The sequence below is a fragment of the Gossypium hirsutum genome, chromosome D08, assembly GCF_007990345.1.
Source record: "Gossypium hirsutum isolate 1008001.06 chromosome D08, Gossypium_hirsutum_v2.1, whole genome shotgun sequence".
NCBI lineage: Eukaryota > Viridiplantae > Streptophyta > Magnoliopsida > Malvales > Malvaceae > Gossypium > Gossypium hirsutum.
In genome coordinates, this window is record NC_053444.1 from 62160273 (window position 1) to 62173684 (window position 13412).

Consider the following 13412-nt stretch of genomic DNA (forward strand, 5'->3'; position numbering starts at 1 on the left):
GATGCGAAAGATCTGAGCTTGATTCCAGACTTAGTACTCCTTCACAAGTTTAAGATGCCTGAATTTGAGAAATATAGTGGGACCAGTTGCCCAGAAGCCCATATCACCATGTTCTGTAGGAGAATGACTGGGTATATTAACAATGATCAGCTATTAATACATTATTTTTAGGATAGCCTCATTGGAGTTGCGTTGAAATGGTATAATCAGTTGAGCCGTACCGAGATTGGTTCATAGAGGAATCTAGCACAGGCATTCATGAAACAATACGGTCACGTAACGGATGTGGTTCCCGATAGAATCACCTTGCAAAACATGGAAAAGAAATCGAGTGAAAGTTTTAGGCAGTATGCACAGAGGTGGAGGGAAGTCGCAGTCCAAGTTCAGCCACCCCTCTTGGAGAAAGAGACGACCATGCTCTTCATCAGTACACTAAAGGCCCCGTTCATTACGCTTATGTAAGGAAGCGCAACAATAAGCTTTTCTGACATAGTTATGAATGGTGAAATAATCGAGAATGCTATAAGAGCCGGAAAAATTGAGGTAGAAGAGAGTGATAAGAGGTCAACCCCAAGGAGAAGACAAAATAAGGTGAACAACACAGCTTACTCAAGGTCAATAAGTCATCCAGGTAAAGGGATCGCTAGTCAACAGGGTTTATCAAGACAAGAATCTTATGCGAAAAAAGGCACTGAGAACCTCCAGTTCACACCTATTCCGATGTCGTATAAGGAGCTGTATCAAAGCTTATTCAACGCGTGCATTGTTGCCCCTCTCTATACAAAACCTCCACAGCCTCCGTACCCCAGATGGCACGACGCAGATGCACAATGCGAATATCATGCGGGAAATACGGGGTATTCCATAGAAAATTGCATTGCCTTTAAAAAACTGATTGAAAAGCTTATCAGTATAGGCGTCGTTAAATTTGATGATTCTTCCAGTGCGAAAAATCCATTACCCAATCATAATTGATAAGTGGAGTGAATGCAATGCAGAAGCAACTGAAGAAGGGACCTTGTCAGATATCCGTCCTTATAAACGTGGAAGTGTTATAACCAATTCGACTGCGGAAGAAAACCCTATAGTCTCTAGAGCTTTTTAAAGTAATGTTCAGATAATTTTTGTTGTTTTTAGCCTAGAAATGATAGAAATTCCTTTGTGAAATAGGCTTATTTCTGAACGTTATTATTTTAATGAAATACATCTTTGCGATTATTTTTTAGCCAATCTTTTTATTCTTTACGGATAATTCTATATTCTTTCATTCTTTTGGATTTTCTTCCAAACCATCATTCATTCATAATCATATTGTATTATTTATGAATTTACACATTCTTTTACATATTCTTTGGTACTTATTATGGGTCCTCAGATATCAATTAAGTGAATGACTCTGCTACAGACCCAGATTTTCCTTTTGAGCAAATCATGCGTTCAGAGGGATCTCAGGATTTTGAAAATAACAAAAATTGTAGCTTACCTCCGGACTTATTGAGGATGTTTGAGCAGGAGGATAGACAGATCCTACCTCACAAGGAATCATTAGGAATTGTGGGCTTAGTGAAGATTAGATTTGACCTGACGTCAAGGATGAAGCAAGAACTTGTTCAAAGATGTCTTTGTAGGATCATACCAGGATACGCCCGGGTTAACCGCAGATAATGAAATCTGCACAATGGCGCGATGGCAGAACTTTGCAGTATGAACGATACAATTCTTTGCCGGGGCAATACCTTTCTCGTTGAGTCAACATAGCTTTGCTCATTTGAAGTTGAGTTTCCATCCCTTCAAGATGTTTTCTCTATGAAAGAAATCAAGGTTTTTCGCATACAAGATGAAAGTGAGAAATCTTATTGATTCTGATCGAAAGGGTTCAGATTCAATCAAAAAAATCAAAAAGGGAAAACAAAAAAATCAAAATCAAAATCAAAAAGAAAAGAGAAAAGCAAAAGCAAAAAAGAGAAATCAATCAAAGTCAAAATAAAATATGAAAAGAGAAAAAGAAAAGAAAAGGAGAGGCCAAGGCGAAAACCCAAAAAGGGGCGCTTTGTGACCAAAAGTGGTTTTGAGTTGAAAACTTGAAAAGGGCGACTCAAATTTCGAGCAAAATGGGGCATGGACATCACCATTATCAAAGACTTCTAATGGGCATTGCTTCACTATTGAGATCATTAATTACTTCATCAAATGGATAGAGGCTACTGCATGCGTCAATCTCATCATATGTCGATATAGAATTCCAGAGAGGATGGTATTGGAAATTGCATTGAACTTGAATGACAGCACGATAGCTGATGGCTGTAATCAGTTCAAAATTAGACACCACGGTTTGTCACGATACTGCAAGACAATGGATTTCAAAAAAAAAAAAGAAGATGAAAAATGAAAATGAAAAATGAAAAATGAAAGAGTAAAAATGAAGAGGCTAAGGGGAAAACCTGCAATGGGAACCTTAGGCCAAAGGGGATTTGAGTTGAAAACCCAAAAAGGCGGCTCAAATATTGATTAAAGTGAAGCATGAAGCGATTAGAGCAATTCAAATTTTGATCGTATTGGGGCATGCGGTGATCTTGCTATATCTGAATCAACAGGAAAGGATAGGCGACATCTTGGGGCATCGACAAAGCGCTGTAGATCTCCTAAGCACATGTCCAACTCAAAATGGTCTTCAGAAAGTTTGTACAGAGAAGTTCAAGTTGCGATATCTAGGGCACCCAAGTCTCATATTATTTGTTGTTCTTGGAATACCTTTTTTCTTTTCCAAGATATACATTCCCAATTAATTCCTTTGTCATCCTTCTTTACTATTTTTGATAATTTGTTCTTTCGAGCTATGCTCAGAACCAACTTTATTCTTATCCATTGTTATGACCTTTTTTGCAAGCATGTTGCATTGGAATAATGATTAATAGACTAATAAAACTTTCACAAAGGAAGTTTTTCATATTACTATGAAAAGTTTCTAAATAATATAGGAGCCTGAAACAGGACTATTATTTAGAACACACCAAATTTAAATGTTGGAAATTTGGGAAGGAATAGTCTAAATTTAGACTTTCTCTTTGAATTTTTGTTGTCAAATGCGTTGATTGACAAGGCGCCATGTTGGTGACAAAGCTTAAATAAATAAGCAGGCAATGATCATCAGACAATAGGAAGAGGTTACCTTGGAAAAGAGAACATTCATTTGCACATGAGTACGACACTCTTGAATTGAACAAGAAAGGATTGAGGAATGCCATATTTCTACCCTTGGATTATAGTGGGAGAATGATGGTACAAATTTTGTGTCCTAGAGGATTTCACAGTGGGGGCAATCTGACCAAGTGATTCTTTGAAGAAGCCGATCAAGCGAGAAGACGTTGTAGCACGTCAGCGTTAAAGCCTCGATAAACCTCGAGTAATGACAACCTAAGCGAGATCGTTCTCGGAAAAATAAAATTCTGCATTCATGAAAACACCATTCACACATATCTAGTTAGGAGCATTTGATTCATTTTGATCATGCCATCCTAATCATTGGGCATAATTAAGTTCATTAGACAAGTCATGTTCCCCAGAGAACAGATCAGTGAAGATAGCAGATCTTGCCTTCCTGCATTGACAGCGAAGCAGATCGAAAACAAAGCCTTGCCTCCATCGGTTGTAGTGGAGCAGGTTAAAGATAGCAGATCTTGCATTCCTGCGTTAACAGTGAAGCAGATCAAAAACAAAGCCTTGCCTCCATCGGTTGCAGTGGAGCTGGTTAAAGATAGCAGATCTTGCCTTCCTGCGTTAACAGTGAAGCAGATCGAAAACAAAGCATTGCCTCCATCGGTTGCAGTGGAGCTGGTTAAAGATAGCAGATCTTGCCTTCCTGCGTTAACAGTGAAACAGATCGAAAACGAAGCCTTGCCTACATCGTTTGCAGTGGAGCTGGTTAAAAATAGCAGATCTTGCCCTCCTATGTCGACTGTGAAGCAGATCGAAGATCACAAGTCCTATGTCCCTGACCAGCATTGGAATAGGTTGAAAATTACAAGTCTTATCTCCCTGAGGTTGCAGCGGAACAAACTGAGAAAACAAGCCTTATCCCCCTAAAGTCACAGTGGGGCAGACTGAAGAAGCAAATCTTATCTCCCTGAGGTTGCAGTGGAGCAAATTGAATTCGATAATCCTATCTCCCTGAAGTTGTAGTGGAGCGGATTAAAGTAATGGATCTTATCTTTCTGAAGTTGCAGTAGAGCAGATCGCATCAAGTCTTGCCGACTAGAGATAGCAAATTTTGTTCCTTTTTAGAAGCTACGAGTTGTGAATCCTATCTCCCCGACGTTGCGGTGGAGTGGATCGAAGCACCAATTCCAATACCTCGGAAGATGCAGCAGGATGGAATGAGGCCATTTGAAGAAGAAGAGCACCAAGGTCCAAGCACGACAGGGCAAAATTAGTCCTCTTTAGTCTTTGCTCTATTCTCGTTACACGACAATGAGCAAAGAGGGGCAGCTGTAATGGCCCAAATTTGCCCGGCCCGATACAAATATTAGAACCCAAATAAATAAATAAAATAAACCAAATAAATGTCCAGTTTATTGCAACCAAGCCCAAACCCGATTACAAAATCCAAAATTCCCAAGCCTAAACTGTTAACCCAATACTTAACCCTCTAGGCCCAAATCACTCAGCCCAAATTAGCCTAACATGGGGAAATCAGAAACCCTAGCCCTAGCTACTGCTGGCCGCCGCTCCTACCTCTGCCCAGCTCCAGCGCCGCACGAGCCACTCTCCACGCACGTAGCAGCACTCACACGAGCCGCGCCACGTCCCAACTCGTCTCCGTACACCTACAGAAAGGACAAAAGAAAAGCAAAAACCACGCACAAAATAGCAGAAAATACGCACGAAAGGCAAAAAAAAAAGATAGCAGAGAGGATTTTCTTTTTCTTTCTATTTTATTTTTTCTGGAATTCTGGCCATAAAAGAGGTCATACGCATATTGTAGGAAAAAAATTAAATCAATACACAAGAAAGGTTTTCTTTTTCTCTTTTCTCGATTGGGTTCCTTTTTCTTTGGCTTTTCTTTTTTCTGTTTTGCTGTTAGCCCTATACATAAGCATATACATATAATAAGAGGGAAAGGAAGTACTTACCTCGGTGACCCCGTCGTCGTTCTCATCAGTTTCGTGGATACCAGAGAGGCTAGGCACGGTTTTAGCCTGAGAACGGCGCAAGAGGAGAGGGGAAGGCAAAGTTTTTTCTGTTTTTTTAAGTGGCCGAATAACCTTGTTTAGGGTTTTAAAATTGGTTCTTTTGGGGTGTTGAAACGGCGTCATTTGGGGCCTGAATCAGTGGCCACCAAAACGGCGTCGTATTTGCATACCCGCACATCCAACCCGACCCGAACCAGCTAGATTTTTTTCCTGAATCACTGTTTTAATACCAATTTAGTCCTCTGTTTTGTTATTATTGCTATAAAATTGCTTAGTTAATTATTATTACCTTTGTTATTATTGGTATTACTATTATATTAGTTCATATGTTCACTTTTTTATATATACGTAAATTACTTTATTAAATATTGTTATTTTAATTTTTTTATATATAATATACTAGTATGTATTTTACGTTAATCTAATATTATCTATCTATTTTTAATAATTTTATTTTCATGATACATTTTTAGTTTTTATGTATATACTTTCATGTTTTAAATGTCAATAATATTTTTGTATAATACTATTTCATATGAATATATATGCACCATTTATACTGAATTATTTTGTTGTATGTATACGCAATATATATTTAATTTCATATTACTATACATATACATATTTTTTTTCTATTTCATAATATGGATTTCTTTTTAAATACTCTATTATATATTTTGCTCATTTAAACCCTTTTTATATTGCCATATATACTATTGTATAAAGCTTTTCGTTCTATTATTTATTTCAATTAACTTATGTATATTATCTTATAAATTTTTATAATATTGACCGTAAAATTCATTCACGTTTTACTTATTTTCATTGATATTTTATATTTCAAACCTTAGTGTATTTCGTTTGAATTCTTTTATTCATACAATTTTCAATTCTTTTCTTTGTTATGTTTTTGAATTAGTGTGCATGATGTTTCATTCGAGATTAATTTTCCACTTCGTTTAGCCTTTAATTGTTAATATTGGTATGTATATTATATGGGATTATTGCTTGTGTATGTAAGTATTACGTTGAAAGGTTATTTGTATTCATTAGGGTACACTTTATCTTACGAATTATTATTTTGCATCATCAATCCATCCCACTTTATTTGTTTAAAAGATTACGTTTAATATTATTTAAGTATCAAAACCAATTTATTCAAAAATCGTTAAGATAAAGTAAAGTTCGGTATTTGGAGCCTTCAAAAGAATTGAGCCCTAACGTATTGGGTTCCAATTTTCTTCATTGAATCTAAATGATCGAGATTTTCCTTTAATTAAAACGCCAATAAAAAGCTCATTCTCGAGAATTCAATACGTGGTGTCCTAACGCATTGGATATGACATATTGTTTTCTCGAAACGAGGATTTTTTTTAATGAATGAATAAAGGCAATATTCGATATTTGGGATATTCTGAAATCGAGCCCTAACTTACTGGGTCTTGATTTTCTCATCTAATCCAAATAATCGGATATCCTTCTCAAAACGTATGGGTTTTAAAAGTTAAAAGATAAACCTAATTTTGATGATTGAATTGTTGCACCCTAACTCACTGAGTGTGGTAATTTATTCAAAATGAGTGCATCTTATTATTCACCGCGATTTATTCAAATTCAAGATAAAGGGATCACATTTTAAAATCTTTTCAAAATTTCGACATTAAGATATTAAACAATCGATTCGGTACCAATTTTGGGCGTTATGAGGGTGCTAACCCTTCCTTGTACATAACCGACTCCCGAACCTATTTTTTTCAAAATTCGTAGACTTAAAATTATTTTAAAGGTGATCCGATCACACATCAATAAAAGATCGGTGGCGACTCCAATTTTTATTTTCTCAAAGTCGATCCCTATTTTTCAAACTTATAAAAGATGGTTTCGACAAGGAGCATTTGATTCATTCTAATCATGACATCCTAAACACTATGCATAAATAGGTCCATGAAATAGATTTTGCAGGGCATGTTTCCAAAGATAACAGATCAATGAAGTTACCCATACCCCTGAAGTTGTAGTGGGATGGATTGAAGTCATCATATCAAGTCTTATCTCCCTGAAATTGCAGCAAAGTAGACTAAAAATAGCAGATCTTATCTTTCTGTACCAGCAGCGAAATAGATCAAAGACACCAGCCTGACCTCCCTGAGTTTGCAGCGGAGCAAACTGAAGATAGCAGATCTTGTCTTCCTATACTAGTAGCGAAGCAGATCGAAAGCACCAGCCTTATCTCCCGGAGTAGCAGTTGAGTAGGTTGAAGATTGTAGATCTTGTCTTCCTGTACTGGCAGTAAAGTAGGTTAAAGACACCAGTCTTATCTTTTTGGCATTGCAGTGGAACAGATTGAAGCTATAACGGCGAATCTTGCTTCCCCCAACATTGCAATTAAAAAGATTGAAGCCACAACGGCGAATCTTATCTCCCTGAAGTTGCAGTGGAGCAGACTAAAGCTACTAATCCTATCTCCCTGAAGTTGCAGTGGAGCAGATTAAAACGATGAATCATATACCTCTGAAGTTGCAGTAGGTCGAATTAGATCTTATCATATCAAACCTTATCTCCCTGAAGTTGCAGTGGATCAGGTTGAAGATACAAGTCTTATCTCCCTAAAGTTGCAGTGGAGCAGACTAAAACCACGAATCTCATCCCCATGGAGTTGCAGCAGAGTAGATGGAAGTCATATTTCTCTGAAGATAACGCGAAGTGGATCGAAGCAACAAGACGTAGTGGATTAGAACGAGGCTACTTGAAAAGAGAGGCACAAAAAAGTTAAGACTCGGTGAGACCAGGAAAAATTGGTCCTTCTTAAAAGTCTTTGCTCCATTCTCGTTACACGACAATGAGCAAAGAGGGCAGCTGAAATGACTCATTTTTGCCCGGAAGCCCAAACCCAATTACAAATAAAAATAAAATACCCCAGCCCAATTACTAAACCTAACCCAAGCTCAAACTACCCAACAAACCTAAAATTTTAAAAAAAAAACCTAGCCCAATAACCTAAAACACTTTCAGCCAAAGGGAGGGACAGAAACCCTAGGGCGTGTCGCATGGTCGCCTCACACGCCAGCCCCAGCCTTTCTGTCGCCGCCGTTCGTCGCACGTCCCATCAGCATCGCACGCCACTACCACCATGGCCTCCTTCACGCGCTTCTGGCACCTGCAAAACACCCATAACACGCCAACAGAAACAACAAAAAGGGAAAAAAATAAAGAGAAAAGAAACCAACAAGCAGAGAAAATCCAAATCTCAAAATGAAAAAATAAATAGAAAACTAAGTAGTTAAATCGACTATAAAAGCCGAGATCTAGGGCTTGTAATTTTTTCGAACACTTTAAAATATCAAAAATAAAATAACAGAAGGTTAATGCCCTATTTCTTCTTCTTTTTTCCTCTCTTTTCGATCTATCTATTCATTGTATTTTATTTATTTATTTTTTTACAAATCTGTTCTAAAAGGAAACTATTAATAAAGAAAAGAAAGGGAGAAAGAAACATACCTGAATCACCCCGCAAGCGCTGTCGCCGGAGTCTTTCGGGTCACCAAAATCAGACCGAAAAGGGTGGCGTTTGAGGTTTCTTCTCACAGCCCTTGGGCCATGAAGGCTCGGTCTTCATTTGGTCGTCGAAGCGGGGTTAAAAACCCAGATTTCTGCTGCTCCTGCCACCCTTTAATTTCTGTTTTAATTCCAATTCGGTCTTGGGACCATTAAATTTGTTTTTTTAAATCATTTTTAGAAAAAAAAACTGTTTGTTATTTTTATTTTGTTTAAAGTTTTTTTTATATATATAAAAAATCAAAATCAAATGCCTTACTAATTTAATTTATGTATTTAACACTTCCATTATTATGCCTTCATATTTTTGTTTATTATTTATTATTTATTATCTTCGTTTATTGCTCCTATTATGGTTGCTTATATGGTCATTATCATTATTATTATTATTGTTCCATGTTTTCTTATTTGTATTATTATTATTGTCTTTGTTCATGCATGTTAATATTGTGATTCGTTACTATTAATGCCATATGTTTTTATATTTTGCAATATCGTGTTCTTATTATTTGGAATGTATGTTGTACTATCGTTACGAGTCATGCATAACCTTCTTGTACATATTAAGCAATTTCTTTTAAAGCATAATCAAATAAATTACACGCATATTGATAGATATTTCATTGACTTTCACCCATTGTCCAAAAAAGGAAAAAGTTTTAAAACAAGGAAACATTTCGCGTTTTTGGGATTCGAAAAATTGTACCCTAACTTACTAGGTCTCAATTTTCTCGTTAAACATAAATAAAAAATATCCTTTTAAATTTCCAAACATATAAATTTTGAATAAAAATCAAAGGCAAACTCATTCTCGAGGGTTCAAATATCGCGTCCTAACTTATGAGATGTGACATATTGCTATAGCGGGACGAGTGGACCTTTGCTACTTAACTCAAGCATTTTTTTAAATTAACATTAATTAAGAAGAAATCGTGTCCTAACTTACTGGGCATGATCCCTTTTTTTCTCAAGTTTTAAACGATCTCGGGAATTACAAAAAGATCGTGTCCTAACTTACTGGGCATGATCCCTTTTTCAAATCTGAGATAGCTAAATATCTTTTAAATAGGTAAATTTTTGGCATTCATTCGCGCATCGGGAATTCAAGACATTGTGTCCTAACTTACTGGATATAATCCTCTTTCTCGATTAACGTGAAATATGCATTCTTTCCCAAAAAAATTCAACATTTCAATAAAGAATCGTATTTTAAATCTCTTTAAAGTTTTCAATCTTCGACTCTAAGACATTAATTAATCAACTAGGTACCGATTTTGGGCGTTACGAGGGTGCTAATCCTTCCTCGTATGTAACCGACTCCCGAACCCGTTTTTCTAAATTTCGTGGACCAAAATTGTTGTTTTAATAAAATTAAATCGTTTATTAAATACAACCACTTTTCTAGGTGGCCCGATCTCACCTTATCAAAAAGGATTGGTGGCGACTCCTGTTTTCGTTTTCGTTTTCAAAATCTAAGTCGGCCATGTTTTCACAAAAAAATGGTGTCAACACCAATAATAACCAAAACAGAGTTGGTAGCTTGAAAATTGGGAAAATATGATATTTTATGTAAATGTAGGATTGTTTTGGCCAAAATGTAAAACTTAATATTTGATTTAAATAATTAAGTTAGAATAGAGGATATGATATTTTATGTTTAAATTCCATTATTGATACTTGTATTAAGTTAGTATTCATTGAAACTTAAATAATCTATTAAGATTTAAGTTTTGTGAAATTTATTAATATTTTTTATGGACAATTATTTTATACACAAAGAATAAAATAAATAAAAATTTTATGAGTGAATTTAAGATATTGTCACATGCTCTTTTACAAATAAAACATAATAAAAAAATGACACATATCAACCTTCTATATTCGCTTATAAAATTTTTTATTCCATGTAGAACAATTATCCAATTTTTATAATAATTAGAACAAATTAATGTTACATTACAACCCTACATATCTCCTTTAATATCCCCCCATCACATTCCCTATAAGACTACTCCATTGCTCTTTAACACCCTGTCTCACCACCCCTTTGAGGATCCTATAAGCTTTGAAAATTCTCAACATCATATCTCTCATACAGTCCTTTCCCATGGCATCATCATCATCATCTAGCAGTGGTACTGCCTCCCCTTGTGGTGCGTGCAGGTTCCTAAGACGAAAATGCACCCATGACTGTATTTTTGCCCCTTATTTTGGTTCAGAACAGGGCCCTGCAAAGTTCGCTGCCATTCACAAAGTTTTCGGTGCTAGCAATGTCTCCAAATTGCTGTTGCAAATCCCACCACATGATCGTCCCGAGGCGGTTGCCACCATTGCTTATGAAGCTCAAGCAAGGATTCAAGATCCTGTTTATGGCTGTGTTGCTCATATTTTCACCTTACAACAACAGGTTCCAACTATTTTTCTTATAGGTTAAAATATGCCATAAGTACTTCCTGTGCTTTTTAAAAATCTAGAATTTAGTCCTTGTACTTTTATTTTTAGAATTTAATCATTCTACTTTTCAAATTTCAAATTTCAAGTCTAATTGTTAACACTATTAAATTTGTCGGTGTGACATTTTGAAATAATAAAACAATACTCATTTGGTATCCAAGTAACTAAAAAAAATGACTTTTGTAATGAACTTGAATTTAACAAAAAAAGAAAAAAACAATGTTAATAGTTGAACCTAAATTTTGAAATCTAAAAAATAAAATAAATAAATTTTTAAAAATAAAAGTACAAGGATTAAATTCTAAATTTTCAAAAAAAATACAAAGACTTAGTATTGTTGAGTGTTTTCCTGTATATCTCCTCAGATGGGTTAATTTTGTGTATTTATATGATACGGTCACTGTTCATAAATGTGACATGCTAAGTAGGTCTCCATACATAATGACACGTACCCTACCTTAGGGTTATCACGTGTACACTCGACGTGGGTTCGCACTATGTGTAGGCAAACTCATAAAAAGTATTACGCGTCTTCGTATTGGACTTGCTCATACTATGTATGTGCAAACCGATCCAAAATGCGGGTCAAGACCCAACAAACTAACGGGTCAATGAGTTGATAATAGTTAGTGTCATAACAAATATATTTAACCTTTCTTTATAATTAAGTGCAACCATTTTTGTGATCTTGCATATGATTCTATTTTCTTGATTCCATATCTGTAGGTGGCATTCCTGCAAGCTCAATTAATGGAAGCCAAAGCTCATCTAGCTCAAAATGGTGTGACTTCACATAACAACATTGAGAATATTTTTGAATCAGCTCAAATCATGATGAATATGCAAGAAAATACAAAGCAGAAAGGAGTTTTCTTTCCAAGCTTATCATAATAAAAGATGGGTTGAAATCGTTAAATATTTTTTACTTTAAATATTAGGAATTATGAATAATTTAGGTATTGTATGAAAAAGATGATATGGTAATCTTTCTTTCCTTTCCTTCTATCTAATTATGGTTTTAATCCTTCTATTATGTTAAAATTAAAGATTTAATCTTTCCAATTTAACATCATTTGATTATTTACTTTTATAATATTATTAGTTGATCTAAATTGATAACACCATTAGTTGGTAATAACAATATTTTTTTTTATTTTTTTCTCAACTAAAAGAAATGTTTTATTATTAAATGAAAGACAATTAATGAAAAAATCGAAAAAACTCTAAAACTAAGCTCTTAAAACAACAACAAACAAAAACACAAACACTAAGACCACTAATAAAGGTATCAACTATGTTTGAATAATAATAAATTTATTTATCAACCGAGTGCTAACAACAACAACTAATATCATCAATTTAAACCTCAAAATATTAAAGTAGAGGTAGGGATTTTTTTTTCAAAGAAGGATGCGTGTACGAACAACAATTCCCAAAAAAAAATTAGTATAAAATATTACTAGTTTTCTTATTCATGAATTGCACGGGATTATTGAATGCATGTAATAAAATTTTATTTAAAACAATTTTATATATCGCACATTAAAAATATATTATAATTTTAAAAAAATATTTTTTAAAAATTGAACTCTTTTAAAGAAAAATATATATTGTGTTTAAATAATTTTACCTTTAAATTTTTACTTTTTTTTATTTTAATTTTGATCTTCACAATCGCACATTTAATAGTTTTTCAAATGTGAAAGTTAAAAAATGTAAATTGAAGTGTATATATATTAGATTAGGTATCATCATATCCCTATAATGTTTGGCAATTTTTTACTCTTTGTTCAATCAATTTTTTATTACAACTTGGGATTAAGCTTTATCTTCAACTCTTGAACTCATATAATTGGTGCAATTAAATTACTGGGGCTGCCTAATTGATTATTGTCTTTTTCTCATGTAATTGGTGCAATTAAATTACTGGGGAGTGGTTAACTTTTCTTTTCATACTTTACTGTTTTTTGAGCCACAATAATACAACCATTTTCATTTGATAATCTTCAAATTAACCCAATGATTAGATTACACATCTACAGACAAATTTCAACCTATGTTTCCTTTTAATATTATATAAATATGTGATACCCTGATAGTTTGTAATTTTATTTATGATCAGTGTTGACACCATTTTTTGTGAAAATGGGGTCGACTTGGATTTTAAAAAATAAAAACGAATATGGGAGTCGCCACCATTCTTTTTTGATAAGG

At 34.5% G+C, this 13412-nt stretch overlaps 1 protein-coding gene across 1 annotated transcript; it reads left to right on the top strand.

The window, feature by feature from the left end:
- The first annotated feature begins 10851 nt into the window (after positions 1-10851).
- On the top strand, positions 10852-12089 carry LOC107939953 (LOB domain-containing protein 16). Its single transcript, XM_016873339.2, has 2 exons — positions 10852-11151; positions 11925-12089. Exons 1-2 carry the CDS (start codon positions 10852-10854, stop codon positions 12087-12089), a joined length of 465 nt encoding a protein of 154 aa, XP_016728828.2.
- The last annotated feature ends 1323 nt before the right edge of the window (positions 12090-13412 follow it).

What these genes read in the sequence shown, in the direction of transcription:
- LOC107939953 (XM_016873339.2), top strand. Translation starts at nt 10,852, where the DNA reads ATGGCATCATCATCATCATCTAGCAGTGGTACTGCCTCCCCTTGTGGT. An exon ending in TTTTCACCTTACAACAACAG is followed by an intron (nt 11,152 to 11,924) that starts GTTCCAACTATT and finishes CCATATCTGTAG; the next exon opens with GTGGCATTCCTGCAAGCTCA.